Source organism: Chelonia mydas, chromosome 2 (assembly GCF_015237465.2).
Source record: "Chelonia mydas isolate rCheMyd1 chromosome 2, rCheMyd1.pri.v2, whole genome shotgun sequence".
NCBI lineage: Eukaryota > Metazoa > Chordata > Testudines > Cheloniidae > Chelonia > Chelonia mydas.
In genome coordinates this window covers 107,376,679-107,394,296 of record NC_057850.1, presented here as the reverse complement: position 1 = coordinate 107,394,296, position 17,618 = coordinate 107,376,679, and the positions used below count along the sequence as shown (strand labels likewise).

The window sequence follows — 17,618 nt, the reverse complement described above, 5'->3', positions numbered from 1 at the left end:
TTTTAAAACAAATTAACTTAAATTGTCTCTTATATTAAAAACAATTCCCTACAATTTAATCTATGAAACTTCATCGTGGAATGTCCTTTCAACAATCTTACAACATTATAATTCAGTTCATTAATGCAAAACTATAGAATCATAGAATATCAGGGTTGGAAGGGACCTCAGGAGGTCATCTAGTCCCACCTCCTGCTCAAAGCAGGACCAATCCCCAACTAAATCATCCCAGCCAGTGCTTTGTCAAGCCTGACCTTAAAAACTTCAAAGGAAGGAGATTCCATCATCTCCCTAGGTAACACATTCCAGTGCTTCACCACCCTCCTAGTGAAAAAGTTTTTCCTAATATCAAACCTAAACCTCCACACTGCAACTTGAGACCATTACTCCTTGTTCTGTCATCTGGTACCACTGAGAACAGTCTAGATGCATCCTCTTTGGAACTCCCTTTCAGGTAGTTGAAAGCAGCTATCAAATCCCTCCTCATTCTTCTCTTCCGCAGACTAAACAGTCCCAGTTCCCTCAGCCTCTCCGCCTAAGTCATGTGTTCCAGTCCCCTAATTGTTTGTTTGTGTTGCCCTTCGCTAGACATTTTCCAATTTTTTCACATCCTTCTTGTAGTGTAGGGCCCAAAACTGGACACAGTACTCCAGATGAGGCCTCACCAGTGTCGAATAGAGGGGAACGATCACGTCCCTCGATCTGCTGGCAATGCCCCTACTTATACATCCCAAAATGCCACTGGCCTTCTTGGCAACAAGGGCACACTGTTGACTCATATCCAGCTTCTTGTCCACTGTAACCCCAGGTCCTTTTCTGCAAATTCTGCAGAATCATGGATTCTTGAGCCACTGGTTTGTTAATCTTGAAAGTACTGTTTAATTTTGGAACTAGTTTAATGAAGAGGAATGTTATGAATTACCTACCATGACACTGGTCTTTGAAAGGAAGGACACAAACATGTTTGGCGTTATCCTGGAACAAATGTTAATGGTGTGTCTAGACCAGTGGTGGGCAACCTGCAGCGCGCGGGCCATATACGCCCAGTCAGGGTAATCCGCTGGCGGGCCGCAAGACAGTTTGCTGATGTTGACCGTCCGCAGGCATGGCCACCTGCAGCTCCCAATGGCTGCGGTTCGCCGTTCCCAGCCATTGGGAGCTGCGGGCTGCTGTTCCTGAGGACGGTCAGTGTAAACAAATTGTCTTGCAGCAGCCTGCCAGCAGATTACCCTGACAGCCGCAAGTTGCCCACCACTGGTCTAGATTAATGTTGACAATCAGCTCTGGTTTACTAGTCAGTTAACTTGAATGGGACCACAGACGTAGACTTTGCCTTGAGTAGGAAAAGTGGTAGAGGCTTAGCTAGCACGTGCTGTTTAGATGCAGATTGCGTTTGTCAGGCTTACAGTTGGAAAATATCAACACTTTTAGTTCAGTTTTAGCAAGATGAGTTGTCTAGTCAGGAGCTTAGGCTGTAAATTAAGTAGGTGAAAATTAAGTTAAGGTGTTACTCTGATTTTCATTAGGTGAGGGGTCACATTTAGGTTGGGCTTAGCTAGGATATTAACTAAACACAATCTAAACTTGACCATTTTTCATAGTTTAGATGTAACCTGGTATTCCTGGTCTTGCAAATGACAATAGTGCAGTGTGGGCATACTTTATGAAGACATATCAGTTAAAAATAAAATACTCACAACAATGCGTTACCTAGGGAGGTGGTAGAATCTCCTTCCTTAGAAGTTTTTAAGGTCAGGCTTGACAAAGCCCTGGCTGGGATGATTTAATTGGGGATTGGTCCTGCTTTGAGCAGGGGGTTGGACTAGACCTCCTGAGGTCCCTTCCAACCCTGATATTCTATGAATGTCTTAATTTTTAATCTTCCTTGAAATGAGCTATTTGAATAACTGGTAGTTCAGTGTGTTTGTCAAAGCAGCTGGCAATATATAACCTATATAATGCTCATAAATATCAGTAAAATAAATACAACTCTTAAAATATTTCAAAATTTCCAAGGAAATGAATGCATTTCTTTCTGTGAATTTTTTGGTAAAAATCCTATTGATTCATGTTGGTGGTATTTTTAATCATTTAATGTTGTATACAAATCCTTACACTGCAAGATTTAACCTTACTTTTTTGTGCTTTGGTGAACAGGAATTCAAAAATTGGTTTTAGCAGGAAGAATGGGAGAAGCCATTGAAACAACACAACAGTTGTATCCAAGTTTACTAGAAAGAAATCCTAATCTCTTATTTGCATTAAAGTGAGTCTTCAAGTTATGTAGATGTTTGTCTATAGATAACTGTGTAGACTTAGGAGATATTACATAATTAATTTGTTCCTGTGAAAGCTTTAAATTCAACAGAATTTTTAGAAACTGCTTATATAGTTAACATTTCTGTGTGCTAGATGTATCTTCTAGATCAAATAACTGTAGTTTGTCATCAGGGTCCTTTGTATTCTGCAGCTCTGTGGATATAATTTGCTTCTTGCTGAAGAATTGTCTTCCAGAGTCTGAGTTTTCATCTAAATCTGTGTGTTAATTTTTTTGGAACCATTTTCCATTATGAATGTTTAATGTTAAACTTTCTTTTGTCACTTATTAATTCCAGACACTGAGTCCTCTTCCCTCACTGATTTTGAGGGAAATGATAGATTCTTCGAGGATCGTCCCTGTGGGTGCTCCACTTTAGGTGTTTTGACACCCTGCGCTTGTAATCGGAGATTTGTGGTAGCAGTGCCCAGTTGGGCCGCACACGCGCTGTAGTTGTCTCACGCTGCTCCAAGCAGTTACATAGCGGTGCGCAGCCAGCTGTCCCCCAGTTTCTTCTCTACTGCCTTTGGCTTGAGTTGGCGCAATCAGCAGTGCCCTCTCCTACATCAGATAAGATTTATAGTAAATAGTTCATAGTGATAGTGTAAGCTTAGTTGTAGTTAGTTTTTCGTATCACTTGCCTTACTCTAACCTCTTTAAAAATTTAAAAAAAAAAAAAAAATCCCTTTACCTTTCCTATCTACTGCTGCCTCTCTGGCAGGTGTGCAGCCTTAGCCTCAAACAGGGTTTACCCTTATTTTTTATTTCTCTAAGAGACTGACTCCCTCAAAAATGGCCAGCTCACCTGACTTTAAACGCTGCCTGACTTGCAGACTCTCCATATTGGTCTCTGATGGTCATGCTCAGGGTATCCGCTGCCTTGGCGAGACACATTTCTGCAGTGTAGGCACTTTTGAATAAACTGACAGCTAGGACAAGAAAAGCCAGGGATCTCCAATTGAAGCTTCTTATGATGGAGAAATCCCTCAGGCCAACCTCCGACCCTGCTTCCAGGTCACCCCCTGGCCAATGGTCACCAGTCTCTGACATGGGCTCCACTTCAACAACGGCTGCCAAGTAGCCTACCCGTAGAAAGGCTACCAAAAAGCAGTTGCAGACATCTCCGTACTGAGACTTGTCTAAAAGAAAGCGATCCCCAACTGAAAAATTTGCCCTGGTATCAACGGCACTGAGCGTGCCAGAACACGAGGCACCTGGAACATCTGGCACCGCGAGTTCCTGAAGAGCTAAAGACCCTATGAGGCTAGCTAAAATGGAGGCTTACGCATTAAAATGAAACATAACAGCACCTATGGAACCGAAGAAGATCTCTGCACCGAGCGGTACGGTGGCGTCACCTGCTGTTCCTATGCTGCACTGCTCTAAATCCTCAGCACTGGCAGCTTCAACTCATGCTCCCAGGCTGTCCACCATGCCGTCTCCAGCACCGAGACTCAAGGTTCCACAGCAATTCATGAGGCATGCGGACCAGATAGTGATCTCAATCTCCTCTGCTCTGCACCGAGGGTGCCCCACCAGATTGGTACCAAGCCAGCTGACTAATCCCTGCAGATATGCCACCCCCATCTCCCGTGAAGAAGAAAAGGACGAGGCAGTAATATATACTCCTCACCACTCCTCACTCAAGCTATGACCATTTCATCACCGACCATCTGCAGATACAGGAGGATGATATGGTCACCCATAGGCACCCCCTTCCCCATACCATTTCCACCTAACTGGTCATACTGGGATCCCTGAGCAGTGTATAGGGTCAAATTGCGGGCCCCTAACCCGCCTAGGTCCAGAACAGCCTTGTTACCCTTCAACTGTCCAGGCACCCTCAGAAACACAAGAGGAAGACACTGAGGAACCTGAGGACACAGCCAAACATGACACTTCACCACCTACTCAGCTCTCATCTTTGTCACCAGATGAAACCATAATGCCACCACCCCTCACCACAGGGGATAATTTCAAATCCTTTCAGAACCTCTTCAAAAGGGTTGCTGAATCCCTGGACATTTCATTGGCTCAGCTACCAGAAGCCCAACACAATCTCTCAAACATACTCCAGGCATCCCCATCAGCAAAGATAGCTCTGCCAATTAGTGATGCAGTCACGGAGCCTGCAAAAATAATCTTGCAAACACCTGCTACAGCACCACCCACATGTAAAAAAATCTGGCAAAAAATATTATGTGCCAGCAAAAGGGGCTGAGTTCCTATTTACACACCCTGCACCAAACTCTCTTGTAGTGGAGGCAGCCAACCAAAGGGGCAAACAACACCAGTCTCGAATGACCCCATAGGATAAGGACTGGAACAGGCTAGACCTTTTCGGGTGGAAAGCTTATTCCTCAGCTACACTTCAGTTACGCATAGCCAACTATGCTGCTCTAACCAAATATACACACAATCTGTTCTCCAAAAGGTCAACTTTTATTGAAAATTTACAAGATGACAAAAAAGAACAGTAGAATGCAAACATTTCGGAAGGGGGTCTCATTGCCAGGAAGGCCCTCCAGACCTCCTTGACTCGGCAGACACGGCAGCACGATCCATTGTGACATCCGTGGTCATGCAGCATGCATCATGGCTCCACCTCACCAGGCTCCCAAGGGAGGTCCAGACAACGGCTGAGGACTTACCCTTTGAGGGGCAGAAATTATTTGCAGACAAAACCTATGTTTTGTTACACACCCTAAAAGACTCAAGGGCAACCTTAAAAACCCTTGGCATTTACGTACTGTGACAAAGCTCCGAGCCTGTATTGGTGGGTCCCACGCTTCCAGGTGGATTCAGTGGCCTCAGGAGCTCACTAACACCCTCAATATGACTTCCCTTTCCCGGTATAGCAGCAAAGGTCACAACTTATTGAGCTACTTTCATCACAGGCCAGTATGGAAGGTGGAATACCCACAGTCTCTGTTGCTCCTTAGAGCTCAGTAGGCTCAGTTTGGTCTCTTGCCTGGACCAAAGTCTACAGAGATTCCCCTTGAGAGGGGAAGTAGAGTATGGGGGAAGGGGGAAACCCGGGCCTGCCCTCTACTCGGGGTTCCAGCCCAGGGACCCTAATGGTAGCAGCTGTTGGTGGCTTTTCCCTTCACCGATACTGCTGCTTTGGTTCCCTGGGCCACTTCTCCATGGTCACCTTTTCCCAAGCTTCACCCTTACCTCAGGATTCAGCAATGCTCCCTTTCCTCCAGCTCCCTTCACCTGGGCTTCTCAAGAGAGAACTGGAAAGGAGAACTTTTAAGCAGTATGAGTAGGACCTTAATTGGTTCCAGCTGTCTCCATTAGCCTAATGGCCTTAACTGACCCTTTGCCAGTTAATTGAGGTCAGGTGCTGGTATTAGCCTAACGACCTTAACTGGTTAAATTGGTGTCAGGTGTCTTGATTGGCCTGGAGTAGCCTTTGTTTGGCTATCCAGGGGACAGGGATCTACTCATTCTGAGGCTGATATACCTCCCTTCCACTACTCTCTTATATCCTTCTGGTCTGAGTCTGTCACAGTACCTGAAAACAAAAAGAAACAAGGCAGATTTTACAATCAGAGATTCCGGTCTATGCCATACTCTCACCCCTAAGACAATATGACCAACGGCGTAAACAAAGACAGAACAGACATCAGCAGAACCAAGATCAGCCTTTGATATCGCAGCAATCCACCTCTAAACAATCATGAACCAGAAACGGTGCCTCACCCATTTGGGGACCGTCTGTCACTATAATACCCAGTCTGGAACACCATCACGACAGACAAATGGGTTTTAGAGATTATCCAGAAGGGCTACTCCATCCCCTTTATTTCTATCCCATCTATCCACCTCCCTTTCCCCATCCCTCCTCAGGGACCTTTCTCATGAGCACCTGTTACAACAGAAAATAAACCTAATTTGTACAATTAGGTGCCGTGGAACCCGTACCATCACAACACAGGGAGAGATTTTTATTCACATTACTCTTTAACTCAGAAAAAGACCAGCGGGTGGAGACCCAGTCTGGATTTACAAAAAACTCAATGAGAGCACAACTCATCAATGAGAGCACAACAAAATGGTGAATCTAATCGCAATAATTCCGGCATTAGAGAATGAAGATTGGCTCTCAGTCCTCAACCTTCAGGATGCTTATTTTCATGTTACCATCCACCTGTCATACGGAATATTCCTGAGGTTCACCATAGGGAAACAGCATTTCCAATACAGAGTGCTACCCTTCGGACTATCCACTGCCCGAAGGGTTTTTCCCAAGGTTTTCACTGTCGTTGCAGCTCACCTATGCAGACATGGAGTAGTGATATTTCCATACTTAGATGACTGCCTCATAGAGGCACCAACACAGCAAGAAGCAATAAATGCCACGCAGAGCATGATAACCCTTTTCACAAATCTGGGGTTGCAAATTGCAAAAATCCATACTGGTTCCTGCCAAAAGTTGGAATTCATAGGACTCTGTCTCGACTGTCTAACAGCAATGCTAATCCAACAATGCTTCCTCACCCTAGTCAACATAACTTCAACAGTGAGGGACAGCCCACAAACATCCTCCAGAACATGTTTACAACTCTTGGGGCACGTGTTGGCAACAACATTTGTTGTCAGGCATACCAGACTCCACATGAGATGCTTGCAGGCCTGGCTTCAAACACTGTATATTCCGTACAGACACCCTCTTAACAGATGCCTCACCATGCCATGCAGAGTAAAAGACTTGTTAACATGGTGGATACAACCAGAGAACATCTGCTCAGGAGTCCCTTTCCATCAAAGAACTCCAACCATGACAATCCCCACAGACGCTTCCCTAATAGGTTGGGGGGCACATCTACTCAACAATATTGTAGAAGGCCGCTGGTCCCCAGCAGAGTCCAACCTGCACATAAACTTACTGGAGCTAAGGGCAGTCCAAAATGTATGTGAGTACTTCTTCTAATCAAGAACAATACAATCAAGATCCTCACGGACAATATAGCATGCATGTTTTATATAAACCAGCACAGAGGAGCACGATTATACTCCCTATGTACAGAGGCAATACGCCCTTGGAATTGGTGCATCACCAACAACATAGAGATATCAGCATCCTATCTGCCAGGATGTCAGACTACAATGGCGGATGTACTAAGCAGGGATTTCTCGCAAACCCACGAGTGGGAGATGGATCCTGGAATTCTCAAATCCATATTCAAACTATGGGGGTTCCCTACCATAGATCTATTTGCAACAGCTCAGAATGCCAAATGCCCACAACATTGCTCCAGAGTGGGATTGGGACACCACTCCCTAGGCGACACTCTCCTCAAAATGGGAGGCATCACTGATGTATGCATTTCTTTCGACCCCACTCCTAAGCTGAGTCATTCACAAGATCAAGCAGGACAAATCCAGGGTCATTCCCATAGCACCCACATGGCCCAGACAAATGTGGTTCCCATACTTGTGCTAGATGGCAGTGAAACCGCCTTGAATCCTTCCCTTAGTACCTCACCGTCTATCACAAGATGCGGGATGAGTCCGTCACCCGAACCCCAACCTTAAAGTCTGGTTACTCCATGGCTGACGGGGGTCAAGAAGGCCTGTTCTGAGGAAGTAAAAGCTATATTACTGAACAGTGGGAGACTTATGGATATATGTGTTTCCTGTACTTAAGTGAAAACAGTTCTGCATCTGGTGCCCAGATAAACAGATCTTGCCACAATCGTCCCCCCCACTGAGGATCCTGGACTGTATACTAGGACTTAAAAAATCGGGGCTATCCACAAGCTCCATCAGAGTATGCTTGGCTGCTATTACCTCCTTCCACGACAAGGTGGACGGGGTCACTATATTTGCTCACCTGACAATTAAATGCTTCCTTAAAGGTATTCAAAACACTTATCCCACAATAAGAAACTACACCTATGTGGGACCTCAGCCTTGTTCTGTGTGGACTCATGGGAAAGCCGTTTGAACCCCTTGCAAAATTTGTTCTTCGTTGCACTTATCCATGAAGGTGGCTTTCCTGATTGCCATCACATCTACCAGACAGGTGGAAGAATTAGGTGCCCTAATGGCACACCCACCGTATATGACATTCTTTAAAGATAAAGTAATCCCATGACCGCATCCTAAATTCATTCCCAAAGTTGCCTCCCCCTTTCATTTAAACCAATCCATTTACTTACCTGTATTTTTTCCTAAACCACATGCGGACGGGAAGGAGGCCTTACTCCGCACATTGGATGTTTGCAGAGCATTCGCTTTCTACGTAGAAAGAACAAAAACATGTAGAAAATCATATAGCTAATTTGTTTCCATAACAGAATGCTTGATGGGTCAAACCATCTCAAAACAGAGACTATCCAAATGGATAGCAAGATGTATCCATTTGTGCTACCAAAACAACGATCTACAATCTCCACTGGGAGTTCTCTCACACTCCACCAGGGCACTAGCAGAATCTGTGGCCTATCACTGACATTCGCAGAGCAGCTACCTGGGCATCAGTCCATACTTTCACTAAACACTATGCCTTAAATTCTAAGGCTTAGAACAACAATCAGTATCAGATGCTCACTTTGGACTTACGGTGTTATCCAGTCAGTAGACTAACTCCAAAGCCCCTCCACTCCACTCAGGGGCACTGCTTAACAATCACCTAAAGTGAAGCACCCACCGGGACACTCCTTGAAGAAGACTCCTTGTGCAGTGACTGAGGTTCTTTGAGATAGTTGTCCCTCTGGGTGCTCCACTATCCTCCTTCCTCCCCTCTACTTCAAAGTTTCAGGCCGATTGTCTCAGGTAGAGAAGGAACCGGGACAGTTGGCTGCACACCACTATGTAACTGCTCAGAGCAGTGCAAGACAGTCACGGCGCATGTGTGGCCCAACCGGGCACTACTACCACAAATCTTAGATTACAAGTGCAGGGCATCAAGCACCTAAAGTGGAGCACCCATAGGGACAACCATCTCGAAGAACCTCAGTTACTGCACAAGGTGAGTAACCGTCTCTTCCTGAGGAAAAAGTTTAATTTAAAATAGAACATTTACTCTTTCTAAATTTTCCTTTTTTAAAGACTATTGATTGTCAAAATTCTTGCAGGATAAGGTTCTTGCTGTTCTAGGTCCTCCCCACAAATCAGTTATTTGTTCTCTTGAGGTTACGTTCTGGTCGGATACTCTCTAACCTCATAGACTGAAGACTGAGAATATACCTACGCTACCTGCGCTACGCTGGTACAGCTGCAGCTATGACGTAGCACTGTAGTGTAGGCACTTCAGAAGGGGGTTTTTCATTAATGTGGTTAATCAACCTCTCAGAAGCAGTAGCTAGGCCAATGGAAGAGTTCTACTCTGATGGTTAGATCGACCTCACTATGGCTCTCAGGATGTGATATTTTTTACAGCCGTTGGTGGCGTAGCTAGGTTGATCTTGGTTTTTAAGTATAGACCAGGCCTAAATCTCTGACATCAAGTGCTTTGTCGGACAATAAAACTTTGTTTTTAAGACTTAAAAAATTACTTCTATTTGCATTGAATGTTTATCTGAAATTCTGAAGTGGCATATCTTCTCCCTAAGATAACTGTTGGTTTTTTTTAATTGTTTAGGGTGCGCCAGTTTATAGAAATGGTGAATGGTACAGACAGTGAAGTGCGGTGTCTGGGAGGCCATAGTCCAAAATCACAAGACAGTTACCCTGTAAGCCCTCGATCATTTAGTAGTCCTAGCATGAGCCCCAGCCATGGAATGAATATTCACAGTTTAGCAACAAGCAAAGGAAGCAGCACACACTTTTCTGGTGAGTCAAACTAGGGGAAAACCCCGCACTATACTGAGTTCTTCCTTCAATTCTGAATGTCAAGACAAAATAACAGATCTGTCGGATTTGCATATTAATGATGTGTTTTCCTAGTTTAACATACTGAATTAGTTATCCAAAGGGAAGTTTGTACTGGTCAATTGGCTGCTTTTGGTGATGTCAGTCGTTTGCCAACTGGAAATAGTGCATAGCTGGGGTCCAGTCATCAAAGTATAAATCCAGCTAGGTGAAAGTAAAGGCTTGGGCAACCAGCTAATCCCGCGGTGTACGTCACTTGAGGACTGGTTCCAAATATTTTGGGAAGTCTTTTGTGTAGTAGTGTGGTTTTTGGCACCTAGTATGTGGTTGGCTGCTTGGAGGTGATTCCAGGGTGGGACTCCCAAATGGCACTGCTTTTCCCTTGGCAGGGGAGCCATTGTATTCCACCTCCCCCATACTGCCCCATTTGATCTGCTGACATGACCAGAAGCTACCATCTCCTTCAGCCTAGGAATGAGTATGGGTTATAGGGCTTAGAGAATGACTGGTAAGGAGTCCCAGAGCAGTGCTGTGCTGGTATGGGGGGGTTGGTGGTCAGCAGGTCAGTTTCTGATTTTCTGCTGACATCCAAACTTCAGTTGAAGCTGCTCAGCTCTACTGAGAGTGGTCAGGCTGTCTTAAGCAGATCTTTATCTTAAAAGATAGACTTGAATGTTTCAAGGCTTCCAGTTCAGTTTAAGTAATATTAAATATTTGGGGGAAGGACCACCTTTCAAAGTGCAAGTGGGTTGGACAGAGGGTGAGATTGGGCACTGTGAAAGTAAGTGGAAGTTTTGTATGTCTTCACTGAACCCAGTCCTCTTTCAGCAGTAGTTGGTGTCCCTCTGTCCACTTTCAGTTCAATTCTGTAATAAAATCTAAATTGGGGCCAACTTCTTGTCTTCAGTCTAGTTTTCCCTAAGTAGAAAGTGAGAGTTAAGTGGCCAGTGGGGGACACACTGCTGCTGGAAAGGCAACTGCTGTCATGGGAATAGAGAAGGGACCGAAGAACTTATGAAAAGTTAAACGTGTAGCCATTATAATATTTAAATAGAAGGTATTTATAACTTGTATCCTGTTTCTCCTATCTTCAACTTTGAAAGTTTAGTAGGATGTGATGCAGAAAATCTCTCACCCCCAAAACTTTTGACTTTCTATTGTTTTGAAGATAAAGAATCTATGCCAAGTTGTATATTAGTAGTAGCTGATAGATTTATTGGATGGCCGATTGAAAGTGCTTGTGATCTATTGCTACAGTAGAATATATAGAACTCCCATTTTCGGGGCTTGATAAACTAAAGTATCAAATTAGTACACGTTGAATGTGTCTGCTTTTAAATTACAGCTTTCCTCAATTAAATATTACCAGGGAGGGATGAGGTGTTAGCAGGAAAGAGTAGTACACCAAGCTGGAGTAATGTTTAACCAAATGTTCTGCGGTTTAGCAAAGTGTAATTCTCCATCAAATTTTGATCCTCATTAATCCTTTGTTTAGTTGATAATATTGAATATACCTTCAAATTACTGAACTTACATATGAAAAATAACATAATGTTTGTAACAGTTATTATACAAAGCCAATTAAGATAAAGTGTAGTCATTAAAAATCAAGGCTGACTCTAGCCCAGTCAGGGTTTTCAGATACTTTCTGAATGGTATATTCCAAGTAAAGGTCTGTAGTTCCTCTGACTTGTGTATTTCACTGGGAACATTCGCTAGTGAACTGAAAATCTGATATGTAAACTGCTGTTAACATTTGTTAGTTAATTTTATTACCTGGCTTCTTTACTGTGAAAGCCTTAAATCTGTTTCAAAGGCTTGAGGAGTGGAAGCTAGGTATGTGGAATTACTTGATAAATCTACTGTACATGAACAAATCAGTCTTATGCTTATTTCAGTAATGTGTACATAAAATCACAATTTGTAACTGACTGAAAATACTAAAATATTATTTTGTTTAGGTTTTGAAAGTAGTTGCAGTAATGGAGTAATACCAAACAAAGCACATCAGTCTTACTGCCATATTAAACACCAGTCCACAAGTTTGAATGTACCTGAACTCAACAGTATAAATGTATCAAGATCACAGCAAGTGAACAGCTACACCAGGTGAGTAATCTCCCAAACAGATGTCTGATCCACCGTGATGCTAGTTTTTGTCATAAACGTCTTTATTTTGCACTGCAGAGAGCACAATTTTTATATGGATTTTTAGGACCCAGGCACAGAATGTGGTTTTTGAAGTCACTGATAGTTCATAAAATGGGATGGGGTGAGGAGGTTGGAATTATTTTCTCATATTTTTCATTAACTATATTGTACTGTTAAATTATTTTAACTGTGTGACATTTAGAGACATCAGTTTTTATTCTCATACCAGCTTCTTCAGGTTGTCAAACTTCTCCCTTCATCTTCTGGTCTGGTGCTTAGTCAAAATCATTTGTGAGGACTTCAGTGACAAACATATTCACTGCTTTTTATTTTATGCAGATAAGATTGAGTGAACTGTGGATTCTCATGTATGTATGTAACCACAATGGTTTGCTGTAAGCACTAGATGTGTGCAACCCCTTTGCTTTTAATGGGTTTGCATATGTCAGAGGTGGTAATTCTAAAATGATAGATAGCATAAGTATAACTGAGCCGAATTTGGCCTGTAGAATGTTTGTTGCTGGTGCTGGGTGAGATGGACAGAACCAGACTGGAGTGCAGGAAGAGTTAACAGACCTAGCAGGTGGAGGGGAAGCGTTTACTTTTAAAACTGTCTGTGATAAACCATTATGACAACAAATATGGACATACTACTTCGAGTGCTTGCATATGTCCATTTCACATTAGGTATGTGCGTGCCTTGTGTATAGTTGCCAGAAATTTTTCCCTTCAGCGGTACCTGTCAGGTCAGCTCTAGAGCCCTCTGGTGCTGCGCACTTATGGTGCAGTATAAGGGGTCTGGCCAACCCTGTACCCTCTCAGTTCCTTCTTAACGCCCGTGATGGTCACTGGAACTGCTCCTCTTCTTTGGCAAGCTACATTCAGTGGTTCTCGTTTGTCACTCCAGCCTTCCTTTTTTCTTCTTCCCAGTAGTTATTTCTCAGTTTGGACTTTAGTTAATAGTTGTAAATAGTTAGTTGAACTCAGTGTATTAGCATTGCTTCCTCTGCTCCTGGAGCTGGGCATGCCTTGGTCTCTGAGCTTCAAGCCCTGTGGCATGGCCATGCCTTAGAGCAGCCCACGCTCCAGTTGTTTAAAGTGGTTGAGTGAGACTCGTATCCGGGATTGCTGTCAGATCTGCCACCAGTTCAAGTTGGTACGAAGAAAGACTGGGAGGCCAGGTTAAAATACATCCTGATGGAGTCAGCACTCAGATCCTCCTTGGAGTCGAGCCGGACGGACTCAGCATCGAGAACCTCAGCATCGATACAGAGTGCTCTCTGCCTGCTGTAAGGGACTCTAAGCACCATTTCCCATCACTAGTGCCGAGAAAGAAAGGTAAGAAGCAGCTGGGTAACAGGGCGTTCCCTAGCTCTAAAAAAGGCAAAGCATGGGAAGAGCAGTGGAGTCTCACCTGAGTCTGGCCATTCCTCTGTCCCCACTTGACAGACAGTACTGTCAACTGCGTCCGATTTGCAGGCTCGGAGTCCAGTCCAGGATCAGCCGTCAGCACCAGAAGGACAGCATGGTACGAGCAAGATAGTGGTGCCGTCCACTCTGGAGGCATTCATTGTGGCCAGAGACTTACTGGTGCTGTCAGTACTGCCATCACCAGCCATCCAAGAGTTGACATCCTCTGTACTGGCAAGTAGAAGGGAGCATGTTGACTTGAACTCCCGTTCAGTACTGGGGCCATCAATACTGTCTAGAGCAGGGATTGCAAATTTCAAATCACCATAAAGGCCACGTGAAGACTAGTACATTGGCCCTAGGGTCGCATCACTGACACCTTTTTCATACAAAGATACAAAAGCCCATGCCTTTGCCCCTGGCCCCGCCCCACTCCACCCCTTCCATGAGGCCCCACCCCTCTCTCGCCTCTTCCCACCCCTTCCCTGCGCCCATTCCAGCCCCTTCCTCAAATCCCCGCCCTGCCTCCTCCCCGGAGTGCGCTTTGTCCCCGCTCCTCCCCCCTCCCTCCTAAAAAGTCCTAAGCACTGCCAAACAGCTGTTTGGCAGTGGAAATCGCTGGGAGGTAGGCAGAGGAGTGGGGAGGCGGCATGCTCAGAAGAGTGGAGGCAGGGGAGCAGTGGGTGAGAGGAGCTATGGTGGAGTCATGCATCCAGCCGAGAAATCCATACTCGTATTTTCACACCCTCCCCAAATCCTATATGATGGGGGATCCCAGTGTGGGGGTACCTCTGAGTGTATGGCCCAGTGGGCACTGGCCTATGAAAATGCAATGGCCATTCTGGAACTTGTGGGGCTCCTCCTCCTCCCCCCGGTGACAGGCCCCCCCTCTTGATGCTCTTACTCAGTGGTGTCTGAGAGAAGGGCTCCTCCATCTCACCGAGCGGCACCCAACACAGACTCTGGCACCAACATTCAGGACCTGCACCTGCAAGATCCATGTGGTGCACAGGAAGAAGCAGAGGAACCCCTGCTGATGCAGGCCTCTTCCTCCTCCCCAAATGAGATGGTGTCAGGGCCAAGCATGTCAACTCTCCCTCCCCCTCCACCCTGGGTTGCTTCGAACCTATGACTGGAAGTGGAGGTAGATGTCCACAGCCTAGTAGACATCTTGGCCACGGTGGCCCTGTCAAAGTTGGCGCTTCCTCTCAGTGAGGCCATTATGGGTCCAGTTAAAACCCTTTGGTAAACCCCATCCTCTCTGGTCCCCCACTTAGAAGAGGGCAGAAAAGAAGTACTTTGCCGCTGCCCAAGGTTATGAGTACTTGTGACCTCCCGCCCAGGGTCCCTGGTGGTGTTGGCAGCCAACAAAAGGGACAGGTAGGGACTGTAAGGAGCAACCCCCAAGGCAAAAGACTCCCCCCCCCCAAAAAACCAACCCCAAACAAAACCTAGACCTTTCCTGTAGAAAAGCTTATTCTACTAGCGGTTTACGGCTTCGCATCTCCAACCATCAGGCATTGCTAGGGAAATGCAACTTTAATGTCTGGGACTCAGTATCAAAATTTAAGGACTTGCTCCCTCAAGAATCTAGGCAGGAGTTCTCTGCTCTGATGGAAGAAGGGAAAGCGATAGCCAGGGCTTCCTTGCAAGCTTCCCTGGATGCAGCAGCCAGATCTATGGCCTCTGTAGCAGCCATGTGAAAGTGCTCTTGGCTACAGTCCTCTGGCCTACCTATGGAGGTCCAGCAATCCCTTCAGGGTCTTCTGTTTGAAGGGTCCTCACTCTTCTCAGAGCCAACAGATGTGAAGCTCCATGTCCGGAAGGACTCCAGAGCGACCCTGAAGTCCCTGAGTCTCTCTGCCATGGTGCCTTTCGAGGAAACATTTCAGGCCCTAACAGCTCACCCATTTCTCAGCTCTACCACCCTGTCAGGATCCGCACAAGAAACGAAGTAGAGGCATTTTAGACCTGTGCTGCCTCAACAGCTGTCTCAAAAAGCTGAAAGTTCCGCATGGTCTTCCCTGGCCTCCATCGTTCCCTCCCTGAATCTCAGGGACTGGTACACCATCCTCCATTTGACAGACGGCTATTTTCATTGCTTGATTTTCTGAGAGCACAGAAGTTTTCTCAGATTTGTTGTGAATCAGACCCATGACCAGTTCGCTGTTCTCCCATCTGGCCTGTTGGCAGCCACACAGGTCTTCGTGAAATGCATGGCAGTAGTTGCTGCCTTCCTGAGAAGGCGAGGGGTGCAAATTTACCTGTACCTCGATAACTGGCTGATCAAAGGCCAGTCCAAGGCGCAGGGGAAGATCAATATCCACCTCGTTCAGGCAACCTTACAAACACTGGATCTACTGATAAAGTATCAGACGTCAAACCTCATCTCGGTACAGAGAATAGAGTTCATCGGAGCGGTGCTCGATTCTACCCAAGCCAGGGCCTTCCTCCCAGAAGCCCACTTCCCGATGATGGCATCACTGCTATTGCACTCCAAGGCCCACCCTGAGGCAGAAATGGGTGACAGACTTTTAGGTTACATGGCCTCGTGCACGTATGTAGTTCAGCATGCAAGACTGAGCCTCAGACCCCTTCAAGCTCGGCTGGCCTTGATGTACTTGCCGAACTGCCATCATTTGGACTTGGTGCTCTCAGTGCCCACTCTAGTCTTTGCCTCCCTCAACTGCTAGAGGGATCCTTGGTTGGTGGGCTCAGGCATTCCCTTTGCCAGGCCCCAGCCCTCGATATCTCTGGTCTCCAGATGCTTCAGAGTTAGGCTGGGGGTCTCATTTAGGGGACCTCCGGACTCAAGGTCTGTGGTCCCTGAAGAGCTCTCTAGACATATAAATGTCAGAGAGCCCAGAGTGGCCTGTCTAGCATGTCAGGTGTTCTTTCCCACATTGCAAACGAGGACATGAGGGTACTTACGGACAACACAGCAGCCGCGTTCTACATCAACAGACAGGGGCTCACTCTTTCCCCTGTCAGGAGACTATTCACTTGTTTTGCATAAAGCACTTGATCCACTGCAAAGGTTCTCGCCTTCCAGGAACCCAGAACGAGCTGGCAGATTACCTCAGCAGGTCTTTCTCCACTCACCATGAGTGGTCCCTCCGTCCACACATAGCAAAGGTCATTTTACAGCGGTGGAGGACTCCCCTTGTAAATGTGTTCGCAACCAGGCAGAACAGAATATATCAGTTTTGTTCTCTGTGCGGCCACAGCCCAGGCTCACTCATGGATGCCTTCTTACTCCCTTGGTGAAAGCACCTGTTCTATGCCTTTCCCCCCTGTGCACAAAGTCCTGCTGAAGGCCAAGTGGGACACAGCGAGAGTTATTCTTACAGCCCCAGCCTGACCTCGTCAACACTAGTTCGGCACACTGTTAGACCCATCAGTAGCGACTCTGATGCCGCTCCCTCCCTTCCCAGATCTGATGTCTCAGGGCTATGGTTGAATGCTCCACCCAAATCTCCATGCCCTCCACCTAACAATGTGGAAGCTCCAGGGTTAAACCAATCAGAATGACATACCTTGCCAAGTGGAAGTGGTTTTTTCCGTTTGGTCATCACAACAAGGCCTCTCGCCTGCTCAGTTGTCTCTTCAGATGGTGCTGGAGTATCTGCTAGACCAGTGGTTCTCAAAGCCAGTCCGCCGCTTGTTCAGGGAAACCCCCTGGCGGGCCGGACCGGTTTGTTTACCTGCTGCGTCCGCAGGTTCGGCCGATCGCAGCTCTCACTGGCCGCGGTTCACTGCTCCAGGCCAATGGGAGCTGCGGGTCGGGCGGCCAGCACATCCCTTGGCCTGCGCCGCTTCCCACAGCCCCCATTGGCCTGGAGCAGTGAACTGTGGCCAGTGGGAGCCGCGATTGGCCGAACCGGACATGGCAGGTAAACAAACCGGTCCAGCCCGC

General features: G+C 46.2%; 1 protein-coding gene and 1 long non-coding RNA gene across 6 annotated transcripts in view; one reads left to right on the top strand and one right to left on the bottom strand.

Annotated features, from left to right (window-relative positions):
- The window catches only part of RANBP9 (RAN binding protein 9), a 70,117-nt gene that overhangs the window by 42,784 nt on the left and 9,715 nt on the right, over nt 1-17,618 (top strand). For all 5 annotated transcript variants that reach the window (XM_037893084.2, XM_037893081.2, XM_037893082.2 and 2 more), the window contains exons 8-10: nt 2,158-2,266; nt 9,912-10,102; nt 12,103-12,250. In XM_037893084.2, coding sequence (XP_037749012.2) covers nt 2,158-2,266; nt 9,912-10,102; nt 12,103-12,250 — 448 coding nt within the window. The remainder of the gene's footprint in view (nt 1-2,157; nt 2,267-9,911; nt 10,103-12,102; nt 12,251-17,618) is intronic.
- Nucleotides 4,741-14,136, bottom strand: LOC119565620. The gene is made up of 4 exons (XR_005224392.2): nt 13,707-14,136; nt 8,488-8,566; nt 7,812-7,904; nt 4,741-5,837 (listed from the first exon to the last, which is right to left on the bottom strand). It is a non-coding gene; the product is annotated as an uncharacterized LOC119565620 (long non-coding RNA).